General features: G+C 48.5%; 1 protein-coding gene across 1 annotated transcript in view; it reads left to right on the plus strand.

The window, feature by feature from the left end:
* Window positions 1–2,841: 2,841 nt before the first annotated feature.
* The window catches only part of CCKAR (cholecystokinin A receptor), a 42,562-nt gene continuing 20,310 nt past the window's right edge, over window positions 2,842–25,093 (plus strand). The window contains exons 1-2 of the mRNA XM_077300428.1: window positions 2,842–3,392; window positions 6,603–6,854. Of these exons, the coding sequence (XP_077156543.1) occupies window positions 3,275–3,392; window positions 6,603–6,854 (370 nt within the window). The 5' untranslated portion in view covers window positions 2,842–3,274. The remainder of the gene's footprint in view (window positions 3,393–6,602; window positions 6,855–25,093) is intronic.

Consider the following 25,093-nt stretch of genomic DNA (forward strand, 5'->3'; position numbering starts at 1 on the left):
ACCTGGAAACGACATCACATCCCCCAAGAATTCCCCCAATCTCTATGGTAAGGACTAGACCATCACCCAAAACTGGTATAACTTCCCCCACAAACTCTACCATCTGCGGGCACCAGCCCCAAATCTCCTAACATTTCCATGGCTGGCAACCTGAATGGTATGCCACTCCCCAAATTAGTTGTACAAATTCTCCACATTAAGCTGAAAGACAGAGAGAGAGAGAGAGAGAGAGAGAGAGAGAGAGAGAGAGAGAGAGAGAGAGAGAGAGAGAGAGAGAGAGAGAGAGGCATGCAGTACAGAGCAAATGTTGTGGGACAAGAACAGAATGGAAGGGTAGATCTTCTCATCTCTGGAGTGCAGGAGACGTAGTGCAGATAAATTAGCAAGAGGATGGGAGGTGGGCGGCAGCAGCTGAACAAAGGACTTCTCGCGCTACTCCTAAGCATCACTATGCTTGCGCCATGGTCCATAGAACAGAATCATTAAACTGATGAAAAGAAATCACCGGCTCTACTTGTGCCAATGAACAACTTTCTAGAGGGTTGTATTTTAATCAATTACCCTTAAATGCTTTTCCATCCTACTGTAACCTCTGTATTGGCACAGCTTATGGGCACTGACACAAACAGGAAAACCATTTGCATCCGAACACAAAGTGTCCTTGATGGTTAAAAAAACAAAAAAGCCAGGCAATGTCATCGATTAAAGACAAAGGAAGCTACAAGTCTTAAAAAGCGCTCTCCTCCAACTAATCTTCCAGTTCAAATGACTGAAATATGCAGTTTTGGTTTTCAGCAGGCTCAGCAGATTTCTGGCTGGGGGAGAGTGGGGGTGGGTAGCAATCACATGCCAATCTGAACCTGCACAAACATCCGTTGCCACCTTATAATGAGTCAAACAACTGGTCCAACTTGCCCCATTGTTGCTTCCACAACCAGCAATGGCAGACAGCACTTTACACACACTACATGGATCATGCACTTTCCCACCCACTTGTGATGTCCTTTAGTGATGCCTTGCAAGTAAAGTTTTCTGTTTCACACAGTAAAATCCAATTTCACTGAAAGTGGATTGAAAGAGCATTGTTCAGTGTGTGGTGAAAGGTGGTTCTTCTGTAGTCTCCTTTTTGTCCCTTGGGAATCCTCCCTCCTGCTTCGCTCCCCTTTTCCACACTTGGTTAGCTCCCTCTAGTGGTCGATACCATATTACTTCCCTGTGTTGCCAGCACGTTTTCCTACAGTACAACTGGCAGGTGTCACATCCACATGTTATTTTATTGATCTGAGGGGCATCCCACAAAAATGTAGAGAGGGTCATATGAATACATCTCATGTGGAAGCCCTGTGTGGGCTTTCTTTTATTTACCGGCAGATGCTTTTCAACAGTCCATCCCCTTCTGCATTTTGTTTTTAACTGAATTGAATGAGTAAATGGTAGGGAGAGTAAGAGCTAAGCTGCTCCTCCACTCTGCATTTCCCAGAAAACATTTGATCTAGCGTTAAACTATGGACCTTCCCCCTGCACATCTGAATTTACCTGTGTGGATGGTTTCCCAGAGAAATTCTGGCATCCACAACATATTCATATGTAAAACCAGCTCGGTGCAGTGGTTAAGAGCAGCAGCCTCTACTCTGAAGAGCCAGGTTCGATTCCCTACTCTTCCTCCACAGGCAGCCAGCTGGGTGACCTTGGGCTCTTCACAGTCCTGATAGTTCTGTTCTCACAGAACAGTTTTCTCAGAGCTCTCTCTCTGCCTCACCCACTTCACAGGGTGTCTGTTGTGGGGAGAGGAAGGGAAGGCAATTGGAAGTTACTTGGAGACTCCTTTGAGTAGTGAAAAATGGGGTATGAAACCCAACTCTTCTTTTAAGTTTGAACCGAAAAGTAGGAAGGGCACCCTCCAGGTGGGACTTGGGGATTCCCTGAAATCACAGCTCATCTCCAGACAATGCCCTCCCCACATTGCTCAAGGGGACATGGCAGCCTTACTGAAACCCCACTACGGAAGCAGACAAGTTGAGTAAAGGACCATAAGGGGAACAGACCTAGGGCATAAAACTACAGTGTGTGTGTGTGTGTGGGGGGGGGAGAGAATGGGGTTTAAGCCCACCTGGGATTTCCCAGAGGATCCGTGCTCCCCATGGGCTGCCAGGTAGCATCAAGCAGCTGCTGACGCTTCCACCGGCAATCTCACCCTCTCCTCCTGCACAAAGGCTGCCGACTCCGCTTCCTTCCTCTGGGACGTTTGGATCTTTGCTGGCCCCACAGGAAACTCCCCTGCCCCCGCTCTAGTGCTTTAGCTTGCTTTTCCCTTGGGCTCTTTGGAAGCTCTGCCTAAAGCCCCTTCTCTCAGCATGTGGCTCACTGAACAGACAACGTGCCGGAAGTGAAGGGGATTCAGGGATTCCTGGGACGTGAAGAAGAAGAAGAAGAAGAAGAAGAAGAAGAAGAAGAAGAAGAAGAAGAAGAAGAAGAAGAAGAAGAGTTGTTTTTTATATGCTGCTTTTCTCTACCCGAAGGAGTCTCAAAGGGACTTTCAATTGCCTTCCCTTTCCCTTTCCTCTCCCCACCACAGACAACCTGTGAGGGGGTGAGGCTGGGAGAGCGCTGATATCACTGCTCGGTCAGAACAGCTTTATCAGTGCTTTGATGAGCCCAGGGTCACCCAGCTGGTTGCATGTGGGGGAGCGCAGAATCGAACCTGGCGTGCCAGATTAGAAGAGTTGGTGTGCCTGTGACCCGGCTATGCCTCTGACTTGTGGCCTTCAGGACTGCAGGTAAATCGTGGGCCCTGTGTTTATAAATAGCTGCGGATGAAGAAGTCCGGAGTCTGGGTCAGCACAGAGCCCTTGTGCAAAGGGTTAATTTTTATCATCACTCTCCTGCATGGATATGATCTCCACGCCAAGCTCAGCTTGGTCAATAAGAGAAAGGGGTGGGTCTAACACACAGAGAGAGAGAGAGAGAGAGAGAGAGAGAGAGAGCACTTGTGAGTGTGTGCATTTCCCTCTGCGGCATATCCAAGCTGTTTCATGCCTTACTTGAAAGAAGCAACCTTTCCCATGCTTTGCAGAATTCTGCGGGCGAAGCACTGAGTCTGCACAGAGAGCTGGAAAGCGACTCCTGTGGGCAGGGGGCTTTGCTTAGCCTCTCACGGCAGGTTTCTTTTAAGGCCTGTTTGTGCTCCCTGGAAAGAATGGACAAATAGTCCCCCGTCCCCCGTCCGAACGACACATTTCACCCACCCGAGGCAAGCTCCGGAGAGCGAAAAAGGATGGATAACATCAACGAGAGCTACTTTGACATCAGCACCAACGATTCAGATTTTCTGTGTGCGCTCTTCTCTGAAAAGGATCCTTTCTTATGCAGGAATCGCGGCCAGCGTTTTAAAGGTAGGCGCCCCTCTTGGGGGGAGAAACCAGCCCGTTTCAGCCAAATCTCTTTTATAGGACATAGTTTATCAAGGATTCCAAGTCAGGCTCTGAGAAAATGAATGCTTGTTGATATATCCCAATATATAAGAGAGAGTAGAGAGAGAGAGACCAGAAATTCATGTTCTAGACTTCTCATTAAAATGATAGAAGAATGTAAAATTCGCTAGGAAAACGCACAGAGGAAGGACGTATGACAGTAAGTTAAAACAAATATTTCTCATTGAAAAGAAACTATACAAGCACTCTCACGCATCTTTCCATATAGAAAGAGTTAACAGGGGCATGTTATGCCATTGGTATAGGGATGCCAGCCTCCAGGTGGGACCTGGGGATCCCCTGGAATGACAGCTCCTCTCCAGACTGCAGAGGTCAGCGGCATTGTGTCCCATGGAGGTCCCTGCCCTCCCCAGGCTCCATTTCCAATGGAGGTCCAATGGAGGTCCCATGGAGGTCCCTGCCCTCCCCAGGCTCCATTTCCAAACCATGACAACTTTCCCAACCTGGATCTTCCAGCGCTACTGCCCCGTCCCCGGCTGGTGGCTAGGGGAGAGCTGGCACCCCCCTCCCAGCGGCGTCAAATATTTTGTTAGAGTGGATTGGATCTTGCCTTATTTTCCCCTAGTTTGAACGGGGCTCTCAGGTAGTAAAAACAGTGAGTCACAAACTTTCTAATATGGGAATGTTATTATTATTATTATTATTATTATTTATTTGATTTGTATGACCGCCGCTCTCGGAAACCGGCTCGCGGCGGTTCACAACATTTTAATACAATACAATATATTAATCATTAAAATTCCCCATTAAAACCCCATTAAAACAATGACTAAGTCACAATGATGGCGATTAAAACTATTCCCGTACAGGCCCACTGGATGAGCAGAAGGGAACGGAGGATAATTGGGCATAGGATGAAACACTCTGGGGAACCAGGTCAGTTTAGTACTGGTCCCCCCCCTCCGGGGAGAGGGGTCCGATCTTAGCCCCGGGCCATCACCCGGCCTTAGACAAACGCCTGGCGGAAGAGCTCCGTTTTGCAGGCTCTGCGGAACTCAGAGAGCTCCGACAGGGCCCGCAGCTCTTCAGGGAGCTCATTCCACCAGGTAGGGGCCAGGACCGAAAAGGCCCTGGCCCTTGTCGAGGCCAGGCGTGCCTCCCGGGGTCCTGGGATCATCAGCAGATTCTTACCCGCAGAGCGAAGTGCCCTGCGGGGGGCATAAGGAGATAGGCGGTCCCTCAAGTATGCAGGACCCAAGCCGCGTATAGTCTTAAAGGTTAGTACCAAAACCTTGAACCTGATCCGGAAACAAACTGGCAACCAGTGCAGCTGCTTCAGCAGAGGCTGAACATGGGACCTCCAAGATGATTTAGTGAGGACCCGTGCAGCTGCATTCTGTACCAGCTGTAACTTCCGGGTTAGAGACAAGGGTAGGCCCGCGTAGAGCGAGTTACAGAAGTCTAATCTAGAAGTAACCGTTGCGTGGATCACAGTGGCCAGGTGTTCCGGGGGCAAGTAGGGCGCTAGTAGCCGAGCTTGGCGTAGATGGAGAAACGCCGTCCGGGCTACCTTAGTGACCTGGGCCTCCATGGAAAGTGAGGCATCCAGAATCACTCCCAAATTCCTGGCTTGGGGCACAGATGACAGTTGTACCCCGTCCAGGCAGGGAGACTCTGTTATGGTAAGTCTTTAGACGCATAGCTGCGAGCAGAGTCTCAAGATGCCGAGCGTGCTGGGAGGGGGGGGGGGCTCCACTGTCGATTACAGTCAGGGGCAGGATCTGCCCCAGAAGCCACCAGCCCAAATACAAATCAGATCTGTTGGCTTACAGCTGTCTAGTCGCTGGAAGGGCTCATTAAATCCTGTTTAATTGCTTTTCGTTTACGGGATCCGAGAGACGCTTAATTTCATGAGAACTTTCAGTGCTGTTTTAGGGCAGAGTTCCGTGCTTAGCAGTCAGGATGAGATTTTACAAGGCTGTCCAAGACAGATGCGCCAGGGGCAGGGAGGTGCAAGGGACCAGCAAGAGGAACCATTGATCCTTTCTTCCCTGGCTGGTTTAAGCGATTGATTGTTGGTCTTTGGCTGCATAATGAAATGCAAGTCAATCATTCCTTGGCTGTCACAACGCTGGCCACTCTCTCCTACCGGACTAGCCAACCTGCCTCGGAACCTGGCTGGGAGAAAAACGTCTAGCAGGAGAAGGGTTAGGGCCAGTCCAGTTTGGCTCATGACTTCTCCCCTCCCGCCCCAAGTGCAGCTATTTGCCAAACTTGTGCTTGTGGCTCTAGGAGATGTGGAGCAGCTGGGTCTCTGTAACAGTTGTCCAGAAGAGGGTATTTGGACTGCAGGTGCCGAGTCCCCCCAGCCGCCAGCCGGAGGGCGGGGCTAGGGTTGCCAGCTCCAGGTTTGGAAATGCCTGGAGATTTCAGGATGCAATGTGAGGAAGACAGGGACCCCCACTGGTGCAGTGCCATCCAGGCCACCCCCCAAAATGCCCACTTTCCCCCCAGGGGAGCCACTCTCTATAGTCTGGAGATGAGCTGTAATTCCAGGGATCCCCCGGTCCCACCTGGCATCCATGATTCTAACAGGGGCTCCACATCCCACAGTGGGGAGACACACTTTGCCCACCAAAACAAGCGGTTATGTCACCTCTCCAGACAAAACCCCGAAGCCCCGCTAGATGCCTCTGGATACCCCAGCCTTTCCTATTAAGCTCATATGACCAAAGGTCATGAGTATGAAACCAACAAACCACAACGGGGTAAAACAGTGCTGCAGAGCACGACAGACCAGCGGAAAATACAGAACAATAAAACAACCTGTGTCTCATAAAAGTCTAAAATCCTAAAAACACTTTAGAAAAAAACAGGTGAGTAGATGTAGGCAGGAACAAATTCATTTTAGCCGCATTCTAAAGAAGCCCCTGTTGCCAGGTCTTTTGCAGCAGAGAGAGCTATTTCTGGATGAAAATCTGCTAGATATCACCCATGTTTCAGCAGAAATTGGTATCCGGGCAGAACAGGGATAATCTAAAGTGCCTTGAGGACTGTCCATTGATGGACAGCAAAAGGAGGTCAACCATCTCTGTTGGCCACCCTAAGAAGAAGCCAAAGAGATCATCCGCGTCCTCTTCCAGTGACGATTGCATCCCGTGTCGTTTTCAGATTTAGACCAGACGGTTCGGATCCTGCTCTATTCCCTGATATTCCTGCTCAGCATCTTGGGCAACACTCTGGTCATCATCGTGCTGATCCGAAACAAAAGGATGAGGACCGTCACCAACATCTTCCTGCTCTCCTTGGCCGTCAGTGACCTCATGCTCAGCTTCTTCTGCATGCCCTTCACCCTCATCCCGAACCTCCTGAAGGACTTCATTTTTGGCAGCACCATCTGCAAAATCACCAGCTACTTCATGGGTGAGTCTCTGAATGCCAGCCTGATGCCCATTGCCTTGGTATGGGTATGTCTTGATGCTTCTGCCATGGGTAAGGAGCTGTGGCTCAGGGGTAGAGCATCTGCTTTGCTTGCAGAAGGCCCAGGTTTGAGGATCTCAGGTAACAGGTGAGGGGGATAGACTCTCTCACTGCCGGTCGCCCCAGAGAGCTGTTGCCTGTTCAAGGAGGCAATGCTGAGCTCGTTGGACCAACGGCATGACTTGGCATCAGGCAGTATCCCAAGACGCATTGACGTGGCTGCACAGACTCCTGGGTTCCTTTCTAGAGCGTGGCCACTCAGCTGGTTGCCTGGGCATCATGATTTTGTGGCTGAACATGGCAGGGGCACAGGGATGAGTCATCTGAGAAAGTTCCTCTGACATTCTCCATCTTCCCTCTGAGGAAACCCAGTGAGCTTCCGAGGAGCCTCCAGGTCCCCCCGAGCAGTTTGAAATCGTTGCTCTAGAGCAGGGGTAGTCAACCTGTGGTCCTCCAGATGTCCATGGACTACAATTCCCATGAGCCCCTGCCAGCGTTTGCTGGCAGGGGCTCATGGGAATTGTAGTCCATGGACATCTGGAGGACCACAGGTTGACTACCCCTGCTCTAGAGCCACTTTGGTGTAGTGGTTAAGACTTGTAACAGGCTGGGTTCAATTCTGCACTCCCCCACATGCATCCAGCTGGGTGACCTTGGGCTCACCATGGCGCTGATAAAACTCTTCTGACCGAGCAGTGATATCAGGGCTCTCTCAGCCTCACAGGGTGTCTGTTGTGGGGAGAGGAATGGGAAGGCAAATGTAAGCCGCTCTGAGCCTCCAGGTAGAGAAAAGCGGCATATAAGAACCAACTCTTCTTCTTCTTTTTCTGCCATTCTCAATGGGGGCAGGCGGGGGGGGGGGTCACAGACTGACAAATGTGAGAAGGGGAGCCCAAAGGGGTTTATGGGAAACCCTGGCAAGGGAACCGATGAAATACTCTTTTTGCCACACATGTCATTAATTGCTAGAAATGTCGACCTTCGTCAAGGGAAAGAAAAAGAAATCATGTTCCTTTGTGTGTGCTTGAAGGAATGCCTTGATCTAATGAATTCCCTTGATCTAATTTTCTAGAAATCTTTGCATGTATAGGAGACATCAAGTTTAGTTACTTCACCCTTAACGTAGGCCTTTTTTAGCCTAGCTCATAGACAAGTGGCCAGCCTACCGCAGGGGCTCTGAGAAGAGCTCTGAAATGGGCTATGGCCCCCAAAAGATTAGGAATGGCTTGTTTATATCAGCAGTCCTCAGCATGGTGAATTTGGGTACCATGGCATCTGCTGAGGTGCTTCCTGCAGAGGGCTCGGGGCCCAACTTCTTGACCTCTTCCCTCCTGATCCCTGTCAAAGTTTCACTTTCCCCCTTGGTTCTCCTTCTGCCCTATTGCCCCTTTCCCACTCTTCCCTAGTCAGTAGAGTAGCCGGGTTGGTCTGAAATAACATTATAAAATCAGAGTCTGGTAGCACCTTTAAGACCAACAAAGATTTATTCAAGGTGTGAGCTTTCGAGTGCAAGCACTCGAAAGCTCACGCCTTGAATAAATCTTTGCTGGTCTTAAAGGTGCTACTGGACTCTGATTTTATTGTATTTCCCTAGTCATTGTTCATGTTCCTTTCTTCTTGGATCTGTCTAATCCCTTTCTAATGCTGTCAGTCACTGCTATGTCCACATTTTTTATTCTTTCCAGTCTTAGCTAGCTCTGGGTTGGGAAATCCCAGGAGACTTTGGAGGTGGAGCTGGGAGTGGGCAGGATTTGGGATGGGGAGGGGCCTCAGTGGAGGATAATGCTCTGGAGTCCACCCTCCAAAGCAGCCCCTTTCTCCAGGGGAACTCATCTCTTTAGTGTGGAGACAAACTGCAAAACCAGGGGATCCCCAGGCCCCACCTGGGGACTGGCCTCCCTACACTGACGCCTGCACCAACATCACAGTGCCCAGCTTCTCCAGGGAAGAGAAAGGCAGTCTGCACCAGCTTGAAGCACTTTACCTTTGAGGCTGCCCCCTCGAAACAGAAACAGCTTTGGGGGAATTCTGTACAGGCTTAGAAATGATCTTTTGGAAACGAACGAATAAAATAGTTGGCAATCCAACTCATCCCTTCCACTCTCCGCAGCGTGGTGTCATGGTTAAGAGCGGCGGTTTCTAAACTGGCAAGCCGTATTTGATTCCCCACTTCTCCATGAGCAGCTGGCTGCGTGTCTTTGGGCCAGTCATAGTTCTGTCAGAGCTGTTCTCACAGAGCAGTTCTTTCAGAGCTCTCTCAGCCCTGCCTACCTCACAGGGTGTTTGTTGTGGTAAGAGGAAGGGAAAGCGATTGTCAGCCGCTTTGAGGCTTCTTTGGGTAGAGAAAAGCAGGATTTAAAAACCAACTCTTCTTCTTCCTGCTGGGCAAAGGAGGAGCTAGGTAAGGATCCTGAGAATAGATATTGGGCACTGCAACAAAATGGCTGCCACAGGTGCTGGGTCCAAGGACAAAATATCAAGGGGTCACCAACCAAAGTCGCTATTTTCATGCTGCTTCTCTTTGCAGATGCAGGGGCTACTCCCAAGCACCACCTACTCCTGCAAAATGGAGGAAAGCCAATGTTGGTTCTTAGCTGTAGAGAATTAATTTATTTACTAGATTTAAAGCTGTTGCATGTGTAAATACAATGGGCACTAGGATCCCCTTTCCTCCCCCCCCCCCGGCAGCCCTCACACCAGTCCTCCCTCCCGCCCCAAAAAGGCCTGCCGCAGCCTTTCCAAGGCTCGGTGGCATTTTTGGGGCAGGGAACTCCCTTCTTTTCCCCCAACCAGGCCTACCAACCTCCTTTCCCGGCAGCAGTCAGGGGCACACTAGCGCCGATTGTGCCAGACTGCCCCTCACTGAGTTTGTTGGGGGCTGGGCTGGCCTCTGTTTCCAGTCCATGGGCCAATCAGGATGCTCACAGCAAAACTGTGCACATCCTGATTGGCCTGTGGACCGTAAAGAGAGGCCAGGCCGGATCTGCCCAGGAGGTCACTGCTCAAATATTATAAGAGCAGTTGTTACAGATTTATTTACTGACTGACTGACTGACTGACTTGATTGTTTGTTTGTTTATTTATTATATTTCTATGCCACCCTCCCCTGTGGTTCAGGGCAGTTTACATGGAACAACAAAGAACAATAACTCAATAGACAGTGATAACAGAGAGAACAGAATTTAACATCAGCATTTTAACAGTTTGAGAACATCGACATTTTAACTGTCCCGTGGTTGGTCAGTTCAAGGTGTTTGCTTCATGGGAAGAGGTTCAGGGTGCCCAGTAGATGTTCCTAGCTTCAGCCAACCTCAACCAAATGCCTGGTGGAAGAGCTTCAATTTGCACACCCTGCGGAATTATTCTATCTCCATCGGGCCCCTGATCTCCTCTGGGAGCTCTTTCCGCCCGATGGGGGCCAGGACAGAGAAGGCTCTGGTCCTGGTTGAGGTCAGACAAGCATTGGGAATGAAATGAGGAAGGACTGGGAAACACATCCGTGGGGCAGCACTCTGGGGACCACTGCTGTGCTGTTCAGCCCCGCTTGAGGGGTGGGGAGGGAGTGCTGCATGCCAGCTACAGAAGTTCACACCAGTCAACATTGAGAAATGTGACTCCCCTAAGGCAATGGCTGGCAAGACCACTGAGATTTTTCTGGCATGAGCAGCGAGCACCGCTATTAAAAATGTTCTCCTGGGGAAAGGCAGTCTGAATGGCCGACAGTGCTCGGCTGAAGAAAGGACTGGCGGGAGGCAACTCCGGTAAACTCAAATAACCATGAGAAGTATCACAGTAATTAATAAATGGAGTCCTAGCTTTTTAACACAAGCTCATTGGTGGTTATTAAGCCATGCCTCTTGCATGCATCCATCAATTTGTGTGTCGCTGCCGTTTCCAGAACCTGGCTCAGTCATTAAGGCGTTGAAGGGAGAGCTGCCAATTCCAATCAACCCTCCCCCCTCCCAGCTGCAATCTGTGCCCCCCCCCCAACTTGGAAGTAAGGCTTGTTATGCAAAATCGGGCTTGCTTTCAAACAATCAGACCCAGCACCAGCTTGTCCATCAATTTAGCCCATTGACCTGACCTTCAATCAAGTCGCCAAAATACACAGAAAACCAGCCGGCAGAATACCTCACTACTCTCAAAATAGCCAAGGATCTATGGTCTCGCTAAAATGAATATATATATATATATATAGATTATGCTGTTGTTGGTAGGTTTTGTAGAAGAGATGATCCACTAATGTTCTTTCAAAGCACTCCGGTCCTGTTGTTAAAGGATAAAAAGGTCAACCTCTGCCCTCTAATCTAATGTACCTCCCAGTTACCAGGATCCTATAATTTGGGCTAGATTGACATTTCTACCAGAATTAATAAAGATCGACATAGTCATTATAGTGAGACTAGGGGCCAAGCCCGTTGCATTCAGGAATACAACAGATGCTAGATTAGGGGGTGGAGTGGAAGAATTCTGCGGATGGGATTTCTGGATTTACCCCATCACAATTTTTAAAAGGCCCAATTGCAACCGGGCTACTGGAGAGCTTCGGGATGTTGTTGACGTCATGTGGAGGGGGCTATATATGCCGCTAACATGCCAAGGCTGTCCAGGAAGTTTTTGCACGTGTGAAAATGGCCACAGAATTCCCTCTCAAAAAGGGATAATAAGCATGCCTTTTAGAAAGGCATAGAAACATGGGTGGAAGATTAGCCATGATAATCAAGTGGAGCTTCCCGTTATGGTTGCAGTATACCCCTATAAATCAGATGGTTTGGAGATGAAAAGCTCAGAAACTCTGGCTTGTAAGTCTCCCAGTGAGATATGGCCAGCCACTGCTGAGAGCAGAACACTGGTCCAGATGAACCTTCAGGTCCAGCCGGCAGGCCTCTCGTTATGCTCTTTGAATAATGAATTTTCTGAATAGCCAATCACAGGCTTCTTGTGGGTCTCCTGGGGGAAAGGAGACTAGGGTTGCCAGCTCCCTGCTGGAGACTGACAGGAGGCGGGTGGCTACTGATGGGTTGGGGGGGGGGATACAGATACCAGATCCTGATTGAGGAACTCCTGGAGATTTGGGGATGGAGTCTGCGGAGGGCAGAGGCCTCAGTGGGGTCTGAGGCCACATGGTCCACCCTCCCAAGTAGCCCTTTTCTCCAGGGGAACTGATCTCTGTAGTCTGGAGATGCGCTGTAATTCCAAGGAATCTCCAGGTCCCACTTGGAGGCTTTCCTCAACCGACAGACGTACCAGATGGTCTCTTTCTATGAGAGTCTTACTATGCAACTAGATAAAAGGTGTGCTTGTGGAATTCTAGATGGTTCTCTTGCTATTGCTGAAGCTCCTGGCTTTGTGGCCCATCTCAACAACTCAGGCCTTGGTTTGCCCATAGCGGTGTGTGCTTCAGCTCGGGTTGGCTCTCTTGGCGATCACTGAACCCTGAGGTGGCCAGTGCTGCGGCGTGGAGAGGAGGGGCAGCGGTGGCGCACCAGCTGGTGGTCGCACACAGGCATGCCTGCATGCGGCCTCTAGCTGGTGTGCCACCACCTCCCCTACTCTCCGCGCTGCAGCACTGGCCTCCTATGCGCCGCTTCAGGCTTTGGTGATCACTGAGGTGGCCAAACCGAGCTGAAGCGTATAACCCTAGTTGCCAACCTTCGCCTGCTGTTGCGACTGCTCTCCAGGCAACCGAGGTCAGTTCCCCTGGAGAAAGGGGCTGCTTTGGAAGGGGGCCTCTAAGGGGGCGAACGCTGGCAGGGGCTCGTGGGAATTGTAGTCCATGGACATCTGGAGGGCTGCAGTTTGACTACCACTGCTCTAGAAGGGCACTCTGCTTGGGCAGCACTCTGCTTGGGCAGCCGCCAGCAACAGGGGTGGCTGCAACACAGAGTGCCTTCTCCGAAGGCCTGGGCCTAATTAATTTGAGTGAGTGCCAAAACTGAACTTTGGACTCAGCAGATATTCTGCATACCTATTCACGAAAAAGCAAAAAGAAAGGTGGGGGAAGGTTTGCTACATCTCATTTACGAGCCCTGCAAAGTCAGCCAGACTTCTAGCCGGGCTGCCAAGCGGGCGGCCTTCTTGAGAAGTGCAATGTTGTTTTTAATAGCATCCGCCAAATGTTACACGGCTGTTTATTGGTTTGGAGGGGTTGCCAACCTCCCGGTGGCATCTGGAAATAGCCTGCTATCACAATGGTCCCCCGAAAACCAAGGTCAGTTTCCTTGGAGAAATGGTTGCTTTGGAGCAGGGGTAGTCAAACTGCGACCCTCCAGATGTCCATGGGCTACAATTCCCAGGAGCCCCTGCCAGCATTCGCTGGCAGGGGCTCCTGGGAATTGTAGTCCATGGACATCTGGAGGGCCGCAGTTTGACTACCCCTGCTTTGGAGGGTGGATGCTTCCCCCAGGCTTCACCCTCCCTGCCCCCAAACATGCCCCCCTAGCCCCTCCTCCCCAAATCTCCAGGAATTTATCAACCTGGAGCTGGAAACCCTAAGATCCCCAATGTCAATATTCTGGAGGTCAAATGTAAAAGGTCAGGCCAATATGGGGTTACAAGCTCTGGGTAGGGAAATACCTGGAGATTTGGGGGGTGGAGCCAGAGATTAAAAGGTTGGGGGCAAGGAAGGCCCTCTGTGGGGTACAATGCTCCAGAGTCCACTCCTCCAACACAGCCATTTTCTCCAGAGGAACTGATCTCTGTCGTCTGGAGATCAATTGCAAAAGCAGGAGATATCCATGAGCCACCTGGAGGTTCTTAAACACCTGTAAATGACACCTCCCAAAGTGCACAATAATTATTTATAAAGCATCATTAAGACAACATAAGTAATAGCCATATAATATTACAAATTTGAACCTCTTGTGGCGCAGAGTGGTAAGGCAGCAGACATGCAGTCTGAAAGCTCTGCCCATGAGGCTGGGAGTTCGATCCCAGCAGCCGGCTCAAGGTTGATTCAGCCTTCCATCCTTCCGAGGTCGGTTAAATGAGTCCCCAGCCTGCTGGGGGGTAAACGGTAATGACTGGGGAAGGCACTGGCAAACCACCCCATATTGAGTCTGCCATGAAAACGCTAGAGGGCGTCACCCCAAGGGTCAGACATGACTCGGTGCTTGCACAGGGGATACCTTTACCTTTTTATTACAAATTTGTGTACAATAATGCAACAAGTGTCATGCAAAAAAAATAGTTCAGGCCTAAGTCCAACAGGTTAGTTCCAGTGGAAGTCAAACAAGGATCCAGTAGCCCTCCTGTTTCGCAGGGCAGCTTCTGCAGTGAACCTAAATGATGAATGTAAAATGGTATGTCTCAAAAATACATTTTTATACATAGTATGTATATATATATAAGCAGCCTTGGCAGAGCACAGGATTGGCCTGCAGGAGCCGCCCTGCTTCGGTCCCCGGCGTGTCCAGATAAAGGACTCCCAGCAGCAGAGTTACGGATGGCTTTGCCCTGCCGGAAAGCCAGGTGGGAAAGACAGTTGTGAGGAAGATGGACTAGTGGCTTGGCTCAGCCCAAATCTGCTTCACTAGCCTTCAAACAAGCACTGCAGGACTGGAGGAGGAGGAAGAGAAGAGTTACTTTTTCTCCTTTTCACTACCTAAAGGAGTCCCGAAGCAGTTTACAATCTCCTTTGCCTTCCTCTCCCCACAACAGACACCCTGTGAGGTAGGTGGGGCTGAGAGAGCTCTCAATGAACTGCTCTGCGATAACAGCTCTAAGAGAACTGTGACTAGCCCAAGACCCGTCAACTGGCTGTATGTGGAGGAGGAGGGAATAAAACCCGGTTCTCCAGATTATCTTGGCCTGATAGCTGAGGTAAACCCAATCCTGTCAGATCTAAAGCAGGGCTGACTCTGGCAAATATTTGGATGGGAGACCTCTAAGGCAGGGGTAGTCAGCCTGTGGTCCTCCAGATGTCCATGGACTACTGGCAGGGACTACTGGCATTTGCTGGCAGGGGCTCATGGGAATTGTAGTCCATGGACATCTGGAGGACTACAGGTTGACTACCCCTGTTCTAAGGATTTGGGTGGCAGTTTCTCCAAGGAACACCAGGGAGACGGAGAAAGGCATTGGCTAACCTCCTCTGAACGTCTCTTGTCTGGCTACCAGACGAACTTTGGGTCTCCTGATTGCACTACACATGCCATACGAGAAGTAATCATCCAGGTTAGAGTCGGCCCCTCCTTACCACCATATCACGCTGGCGCCAAGCATGACCAGTAGATAGGGTTGTCCACCTCCAGGGAGGGTCTTTGGGATCTCCTCCTTTTACAAGGGATCTTTGGACTACAGAGCTCAGATCCCCTGGAGAAATTGGTTGCTTTGGAGGACATCTGACACTGCTGTCCTAACCCTACTCTCCCCAGGCTCCACCCCCCAAATGTCAGGTGATTCCCAACCAGAGCTGGCAGGACTCAAAGGCAAGGACTCTCCTGTATAGAGATACCCTGTCCCTGCTCAGCAGGTGGTATCTGCCACTGAGAATCATCACAAGCCATTGGTGCTCATCAAAGAAATACCCTCTCTCCTCTCCATGCCCTTTGGGAAGCATTGTTCACGACAAGGCTAAACATTAAAAAATTAGCAGAAAAGCTCACCTTTGCACACAACCGCCCTAACATGGCACGCATGAAGCCTCCCTCCTTCTTTATGGACAAATCAAACCTCTGAGCCCCACGGGGCAGCTAACATCTCTTGCTTAGAACACACCTTGCAGTATTTGGATGCGTCTTCCGATGGGGACTCCGTAACTTCCCAGATCAAGGCAAACACTTTGCGCAGCCTTCAAAAGAATCCGTTAGGGTTTCTAAAACCATGTTCTGAATGAGCGAACAGTCTCAAAACGCAGCATTCTAGGCATTCATAGATGCCGTTTGGCCCCAGCCTGCACATCATTAAAGAATACCCAAGCCATGTTAAGCAGCATTTTCCAAAACAGAAAGTAGCTTGCCTGGAATCTTATCCGATAGTTTCTTTCACTCATGAGCGGCCTTCGTCAAAATCTGAGAAGAGAGAGACATGCACGTTCTCATTAACACAAGCCCATTTATCATGACAAATTCCGAGTCCAGCTGCACCGTTCAGACCAACGGATTTCAATTTGAAGGAGAAGAATTTGTGTGCATGCACACAAAAGCTTACACCCAGAATAAAACTTGATTGCTCTTAAAGGTGCCCACACAACTACCCACTGGAATCCATCTAGCATAAGCTGGGGTTTCTATTTCATCTGCACGGATAACTATTAATATATTTTAATTACTAACACGTAAGACACCTAATGCATTGTGGTTTCTGTGTGAAGGAGGAATGGACTAAAGATACAATCCTCTACATGCAGGCTTAAAATCTGTGGAACTCTCTTCAGGGTGTTAACAGAGTAAATAAGGCAGTAAGGTTGCACACCCGGATTTAAGAATAGGTAAAGGTTTATTAAAGAACTACCATACTTGATAGTGCAGAGGAGAGACGGAGACAGGAGCTGACTACATGCCTAACTAAGAGACAGAGACAGAGACAGAGAGACTGGAACTGTGGAAATTGCCCCTAAGAGGAGCAATCTGGACACGAAGAATGACACTTAACAGGAGAGAAGGTCCTGACCTCACTATCCTATCTAAGCAAGTCTTCTTGCTGCCCCCTGCAGGGTCTTCTCTTCTTCTCTTTGTACACCAGACATTGTCTATTCCAACACAGGGTACGTAGGCACATATTTCTAGATAGATCCAGACCAACTGGACTCCAGAAGCCCTCCCGCTGCCCCCCCCCAAAGCACCAAGAACTCAGAGCATCTCTGCCCCAGACAGATGGCTCCCTCTGTACCTTGTGATTATTAGATCCCGGAGTATTTTGGAATTCTGACAGTAGTGAGATACATCAGTGCTTTTATGCCGGCCGGTCTGAATGTCTTTCCTTCAGCAGTCACGACGGGAAAATACTTGGGTATATTGTTCTCTGAAAGATTATGTGCCTATGAATGAGGGGAAATTGATAGTATTGATCATGTTTTCCCCAAAGGCTCTTGATTTTTAGATGCCAGGTCGGAGCTGATATTTCCTTGGACTGAAAGGAAGAGGATTTCTGTGGGAAGCCAATGGTTTGTGGTTGCTAAGTGACAAAGAGCAACAGATAACTTCGAAGGTTGCAAAATATTTGATAGTGTAGCTCACCAGACCTCTAAACAGCATGAAGTATTTTATTTGTGTTTCCTGTTTGTGATGTTGGTTGAATGAACAGTAACATAATCAAGTCCAAAAGGAAGAAGAAGAAGAAGAAGAAGAAGAAGAAGAAGAAGAAGAAGAAGAAGAAGAAGAGTTGGTTATTATATGTCGCTTTTTCTCCAGCCAAAGGAGCCTCAAAGTGGCTTACAATCCCCTTCCCTTTCCTCTCCCCACAACAGACACCCTGTGAAGTGGATGAGGCTGAGAGAGCCCTGATATCACTGCTCGGTCAGAACAGCTTTATCAGCACTGTAGGAAGCCCAAGGTCACCCAGCTGGCTGCATGTGGGGAAGTGCAGAATCAAACCTGGCATGCCAGATTAGAAGTCTGCACTCCTAACCACTACACCAATTGAAGCCCTTGGAGCAGTGTGAATTCTGCTTTCACTGCCCATTTCCCACAAACACCAACATTTAGCAGGCAGCAGGCACAAATGCCTCTCTCTGATAAATGGCTAATTCGTTTTTAAATGACTTATATAATAAAAAGATCCTGTTTCAGAATCAGAGCACCCATGGGCCCCAAAAGCATCTTGGTGAAATGAAGGAAGGCAGCCAATATAGTGAAGGGTTTGGAGACCAAGATGTTGGAGGAAAGGTTGAGGGATCTTGGACTGTTTAGCCTGGAGAAAAGGCAACTAAGAGGTGATATGATGACCATCTTCAAGTTCTTGAAGGGTTGCCACCTAAAGGGTGGAGCAGAGTTGTTTTCTGTTGCTCCAGAGGGTCAGACCAGAACCAGTGGGATGAAATTAATTCAAAAGAATTTTCGGCTACACATCCGGAAGGAGTTCCTGACAGCTGGAGCGCTTCCTCAGTGGAACAGGCTTCCTCAGGAGATGGTGGGTTCTCCTTCCTTGGAAGTTTTTCAGCAGAGGCTGGATAGCCATCTGACAGAAATCTTGATTCTGTAAATTAGGCAGGTTGTGAGGGGATGGGCAGGAAGGGACTGTGTCTGAGCTTGGGTCTTGTGGCCCTTTCTTGCATGCCCAAGGAAATATCGATTGCCACTTCGGGGTCAGGAAGTGCATTTCATCCAGTCCAAACTGGTCAGGGATTCTGGTTTTTTTTGGGAGGGGGGCATTCTGGGAATGGAATTTAGGTCACTGTGGGTGGGCAGGTAGTTGTGAATTTCCTGCATTGTGCAGGGGGTTGGACTAGATGACCCTGGAGGTCCCTTCCAACTCTATGGTTCTATGATTCACAGACACTAAACAACACACCCATTGCACTTTGTGACTGGATTTTACTGTGTGAAATGAGCAAAATCCACTTGCAAATTGTTGCCAAAGTGAATTGAAAGAGTTTTATTTCACATGTGTGAAAGTGCCCTAATAAAACGACAACCTCACGAATACTTAACTCCAGACATATTTGTAACATATGCCTGTCTAATTCTAAGGGTACAAAATATAAATTTGTTGTTGTTAGTTGCGAAGTCATGTCTGACCCATCATGACCCCATGGACAATGATCCTCCAGGCCTTCCTGTCCTCTACCATTCCCCAGGGTCCATTTAAGTTTGCACCTACTGCTTCAGTGACTCCATCCAGCCGTCTGTCGTCCTTCTTCTTCTTTTGCCCTCAGTCGCTCCCAGCATTAGGCTCTTCTCCAGGGAGTCCTTCCTTCTCATGAGGTGGCCAAAGTATTTGAGCTTCATCTTCAGGATCTGGCCTTCTAAGGAGCAGGCAGGGCTGATCTCCTCTAGGACTGATCGGTTTGTTCGCCTTGCAGTCCAAGGGACTCGCAAGAGTCTTCTCCAGCACCAGAGTTCAAAAGCCTCAATTCTTTGACACTCAGCCTTCCTTATGGTCCAACTTTCACAGCCATACATTGCAACTGGGAAGACCATAGCCTTGACTAAACGCACTTTTGTTGGCAGGGTGACGTCTCTGCTTTTTAGGATGCTGTCTAGATTTGCCATAGCTTTCCTCCCCAGGAGCAAGCATCTTGTAATGTCTTTAATTTCTTTTAATATAAACTTTACCACAGACAAAATAGCACACTTATCCTTATCAGCCAAAAAACATAACCGAGGAAAACCACTTGAATAGCCAGGAAACCTGCTCAATAACAAACATATCTTTAACCGCTCCCGCGGTTAAATAAAAGGGTAAGGCCATCTGGGGAGGAGTTAGGGCGGGCTCTGTCCAGGATAAAAACTCAGAGGGCCCAATGATTGGGCCCTCCAAGTGTCCATCCAGGGCCAAGCAGCCAAAGGGGAGGCGTGCGAAGAGCCTTCCTATTGGCCCCTCATTAGGACAGACCAAAATTCCATTCATCCAGCCCAGTCTGGCTGCCAGTCTGCTCCTGACCTCCAAAGGGAGCGGAGATCAGCAGGGCTGCCAAAGGGGATGAGCACAGGCTGTACCAGCCCTTTTTGCCCCAAGGGTGTCCTGTCATGTCCAACTGTAAATTGCCTCAGAACCCTAACAGAGCTGGCAGGAGGCTGCAGAGTGCTCCCCTTCCCCTCCCTTCAGGCCTGCTGTGAAGGAGCCTCTGACTGAGGGGAGGGAGGCGTTTCCAAGAGCAACACAGGGGAGCATGAGGGCCTTCCTTTTGAGGGGGGGGAAACTTTCCCCTTCTGCCAAACAGTTGCCTGACAGGGAGGCCACAGAAAAGCCCCTTCTCACTTAAAATACTGCTCTGGCCGGGGGTTAGACACAGCCAAGCCTTGTGTCTTTCTTCTTTGCAACTCTCTGCAGATTTGAGGCCACTGCACAGCGTTATTCTGCAGAGGAAACTGGCTCTTTTGTCTCCTGTTTCATCTGCGCAACAACCCTGTGCAGTAGGCCTCAAGTCTTTCAATTCAACAACAACCTGTGTAGGAAGCCTGAAATGTTTCTTCTCTACCACAACCCTGTCCAAAGTAGCCCTTTCTGCCTGGGGAGCTGATCTTTATACTCTGGAGGTGAGCTGTAATTCCAGGAGCTCTCCAGGCCACACCCGTAGGGTGGCTACCCCTGGGTTGGAAATATTCCTGGAGGTTTGGAGGTGGGACTTCAAAATCATACAATGCCTCAGAGTCCAGCCTTCAAACGAGCCATTTTTGCCTGCAGTTGGTAGGGAGTGGTGCAGGAGTGTCCCTCCTGGCCTATGGGTTATAGCCAGCCCTTATCAGCAACTGTTTGTATTCTGGGGCGCAGACAGGCAGACCAGCATCAGTCCTGTGAGTCTGGAAAGTGCAGGAAGATCTAAATAAATATTTACAGCCTGAAACTGAAGAGAACAAGTAAATGTCTGGAGGCACATAGTAACTGAAATGACTTATTGGCCTGACAAGTAACCTTGGCCTGGCAAATTTAAAAAAACAGTATAAAAAACCTTACTAAGGTCAAGACTCCTGTGCACAGAGAGTCTTCCTCTTAGGGTTGCCAGCTTCCCTGTGAGGCGCGCTACCCCACCTCCCTCATGTGGAGTCTGCTATGGGGAGAGAAAGGGAAGACGATTGGAAAATGCTTTGATACACCTGAGGCCTGCTGGGTCACTGCGGCCCATTCCCAGTTCTCTCAGATCTCTCACAACCCCATATACCTCACAGGTTGACTATTGTGGAGAGACAAATGGAAAAGGTGTTTATAAACCGCTTTGAGACTCCTTTGGGTAGTAAGCAATAGGGTACAAAAATCCATTCTTCTAAGGAGCAACCATGAAAGAAGCATGTGGCCACATAACATTTTACCAACAGTGAAAACATGGGAAACAGAAGGAACAGGGTGGACACCTGTGTACCCCATGTGTATTAGGGCAGAGGGGCATTTCGGTGAATGTGGCCTAATTCACACAAGAAGGGAAATGATGCAGAACTAGGGGGAATTGGTTGCCATGTAATCTTCCCCTAAGAAGAGTCTCCAGTCTGATTTTCCCTTCACATATCTGAGGACATGGCTCTGGAAAGCTCATCTGTAACCACTATGCCACAATTCCCAAAGGTCAGTCCTCTCCCACACTCAACGAACATTCCACACCACAGGTTCTTGACACCCATATCTCCACACCCATGGCCTCATTTGCCACTACACCACCACAACCTCCCACACAACACACACATTCAACCCCATGCCCTTACAGACTGGACAACTCCTCCCCTTCCTCTTCCCACTGCCAAGCTCTAGCGCCCATTGTATTCTTGGAGACAACAGGCTTTGCCCCTAGTATATTTATAAACAAAAACAAATAGGAACGAAATGTAAAGCGAGGTAAAGCTTCCATTGCAACTCTACCACAAGGGTAGAGGAATGCCTCTAATCACCCTTGCGGCAACCAAACAGTTATCTCATTCTATTTTTTTTTTAAAGTTCCAAGCCAATGTCTGCAGGAAAAACAGTTCTCAAACTGGTCCTTAATAACATTGCCCCCCCCCCAGCCTTGGAAACCATGATGAAAAAAAGAGTTCATTTTTAAACGAGGGGGAAAGTTCTTTGGAGACACGATCAATAAACCAGTAAAATCAGAATAGCCAGTGTCAACAAGTGAAGTTTAATGGGAGATATAAAATCAGAAGATGAATGACAGGTAATCTTCTCGGTGATTACAATCATAAAGATGTGTCAAGGGAGTATATCAGCACGGCATTTATAACCTCAGCAAAGCCCCTGTGAATGTTCACCCGGTAAAGGAAACAATGCAATTGTGGAAAGCAATTTTGGTTGATCTTTTGGTGGTTGTTACTTGAAACTTAAACCCTGAAGCAGAATTTAATTATATCTAAACCTGTGCACTTGGAAAATCATTGAAGGGTGTCATCACAGGTTGCCAACCTCCAGGGTGGGGCTGAAATTTTACTGGGATTACAACTGGTTAAGTACAGCAGACTGTAATCTGGAGAACCGGGTTGGATTCCCCACTCTTCCTTCACATGCAGCCAGTTAGGGGACCACTCACAGTTCTCTCAGAGCTCACTCAGCCCCACTTACCTCACAGGCTGTCAGTTCAGTTCAAACTTTATTATAGTCGTTCATACCAAGTTGTATGAAGTTAATACATAAAAGACCAAAAGAATATGGTCATTTGATATAATGCAGTTTAAAACAGATCATAAAATAGAGCTTAAAATTATGCTACTTTAGAGCATTGGATTTTTATGGCGGCGGCACAAAACTTAGCCAGCTGAGTTGTCACCTGGGGGGACTCATCACTTAGCAGCCTCTTTGCTCGATCAACATCATGAAGTTCTGGCAACTTCTTAAGGAGTGGTTCAACCAAGTTGCTACAAATGTCTACATAAGCAGGGCAGTGGAACAATATATGCTCTCTTGTATCCATTTCGCCACTCCCACAAAAACATTGTCTCAGTGTGTCCTGTTGTGGGGAGAGGAAGGGAAAGGGGTCTGTAAGATGCTTTGGGACTGTTTTGGGTAGTGAAAAACAAGGTCCAGATCTTCTTCTTCTGAGCTCTGGGCAACAAAGATTACTTTGTCTGGAGAAAACAGCCACTTTGGAAGGTGGACTCTATCGCAATATTTCACATTGAGGTTTCCTCCCCGAAACCCCGCCCTCTTGAGGTTCCACTCCCAGCCACCACCCCCCCCCCCGTTAAGCTGGCAATCCTAATGTCATCCTATACTGCTACAGCCTATTAGCCCCAATACATTTAATGGATTTAGAAGAATGTAACCAAGGATATACAGACTACCTTTAATGGCATAAATTACCCAGTCTGCTTCCTTACATGAATGACACTACTATTTAGGTTTTTTGGACCGCAAAGGGGGGGGGGTGTTCCCCATTGCCCTGCTGCCACTCAGCTGACTGGCAGGAGATTCCCTCATTGTTGTCCACAGTTTGACTAACCCTGGTTTAAAGCATTTAAGTATGTGCATCCCCATTACAAATATGGCAGTGAAGTGAATGGGGCATTTTGGCTGTTGCATGACCATCCTTGATAGTTTCCAAATCTCTCTCTCTCTGTTCAATCACTTGTAATTTAAAATGACTATATAATATTTTACTTATGCTTTGTTTATCTTGTAGATATAAAAATCTTGGTGTAGTGGTTAGGACTTCTACTCTGTAGAACTGGGTTTATTCCTCTCTCCCCCACATGCAGCCAGCTGGGTAACCTTGGGCTCACTACAAGCACTGAGAAAGCTGTTTGACTGAGCAGGAATATCAGGGCTCTCTCAGTGGGGAGAGGAAAGGGAAGGCAAATTTAGCCTGCTTTGAGACTCCTTTGGGTAGAGAAAAGCGGCATTTAAGACCCAACTCTTCTTCTTCTTCTTCTTCTTCTTCTGTTCTGACCAAACAGTAATATCAGAGCTCTCTCAGCCTTACCAAGCTCACAGGGTGTCTGTGGTGGAGAGAGGAAAGGGAAGGCGAATGTAAGCTGTTTTGAGACTTCTTTGCGCAGAGAAAAACAGCATATAAGAATCAACTCTTCTTCTTCTTCTAGTTCTCCCAATGAAGCTCCGCGAAAACAAATTTATTTCCCGGAAATTGTTTGAGAACTAGAGTATTTCTTCCCTAAAGCAGTGGTCCCCAACCTTTTTATCACCAGGGACCACTCAACGCCGGGGACCACTCACCGGGGACCACTCACCGCCTTTTACTGTGGCCCGGTGTGGGGGGGGGTAGTTTACTCTCAACCACTGCCCTTGCGCTCTCTGATCGCTATGGTAATGTTTAAACATCCCTTCAAAATAAGATACAGACACGACACAACAATGAAGTGCATTGTAAAGGACTGGGGGGGATGAAGTAAAGGGCCGGGGGGGGGGGAGAAGGCGTCCTTCAGGGACCACCTCCAATTAGTTGGAGGACCACATGTGGTCCACAACCCACAGGTTGGGGATTGCTACCCTAAAGAATAACAATTTTGTTTGTACTTTAATAGAAGCTCTACGCCAGTAATATTTCTTGGGCACACTTTTGCCCACCCCTGGAAGGATGGAAGTCCTGCCTGCAGATCTAGAAATTTTTTACTTTGGGGGGAAAATAATGCTATATATTCTTTGGGCTCTATCACTCTGTGCTGGCTGTCTGGATTCTACGATGCTTGGTTGAATCTACCTATATAATTATTTTGAGCTGTTCATTAAACAGCATTCTCTTTGCTGGTTTGCTAGCCCTGATGAGTCAAGTTCATGCACACACATGAATTCTGGAACTGCACAGTGGAGACTTAAACTAGAGGAAAGACAGAAGAGCTTTGTGACAAAATATATTCACTTTAAAATGACCCATACTGTTTTCATGAGATGCTCTTGTCACAAGCCTAAAACAACAGAGAGGAATCCACAGTGCTGTGCTTTTGATGAATGCTCTCATTTTCTGCTCTAATAGATACAGATTCCAGCTGAATTAGCCAAGCATACATCTGGGGAGTTACAGAAGTGAATCAGATCTGCTGCTGGACACCTTAGAGGCTCCTTCCACATAAATAAATAAGATGGGAAAGTGCAATGAATGTAAAAGGCAGTTTTTGCTGCCTTCTTGTAAGCACCAACATGGTGGATGTCAAAACTGCTGGGTTATCTATCAAGAATCGGGAACAATAGTGTGACTTCACTAATAAATAACCAATAAAGTCACCAGATAATGTCAGCAGGAAAGAAAGCGATGGATTTAAACATGGCAACAGATTGAATCCTGCTCCCACAGGTGCACTGCACAAAATAGTTTTACAAACTTGCTAGAATAAATGATCTTCTAACATGGAGAAAGGCTCCTAGGAAAGTAACCTCTCCATTGTCACAAAATTAAAGACCCAAGAATTGGATTGGGAAGGAACTTTGAGTATGTATGCTCAAAGAAATCAAGGTTTCCTGCTTGGTAGGATCTCATAGTTTTCCGCTTTGTTTTGACCTGTTTTCTACATCAGTGGTCCCCAACCCCCGGTCTGTGGATTAGTCAGTACCGGGCCGCAGCTCCTCTTCATCCTCCTCCCCAGCTGCTGCCTCGGGGGCCGCCCTGCCACTCTGCCGCCGGCTCACCTTTGGTGCTCTCCAGTGGTCCC

Source organism: Paroedura picta, chromosome 10 (genome assembly GCF_049243985.1).
Source record: "Paroedura picta isolate Pp20150507F chromosome 10, Ppicta_v3.0, whole genome shotgun sequence".
NCBI classification, from domain to species: Eukaryota; Metazoa; Chordata; class Lepidosauria; order Squamata; family Gekkonidae; genus Paroedura; species Paroedura picta.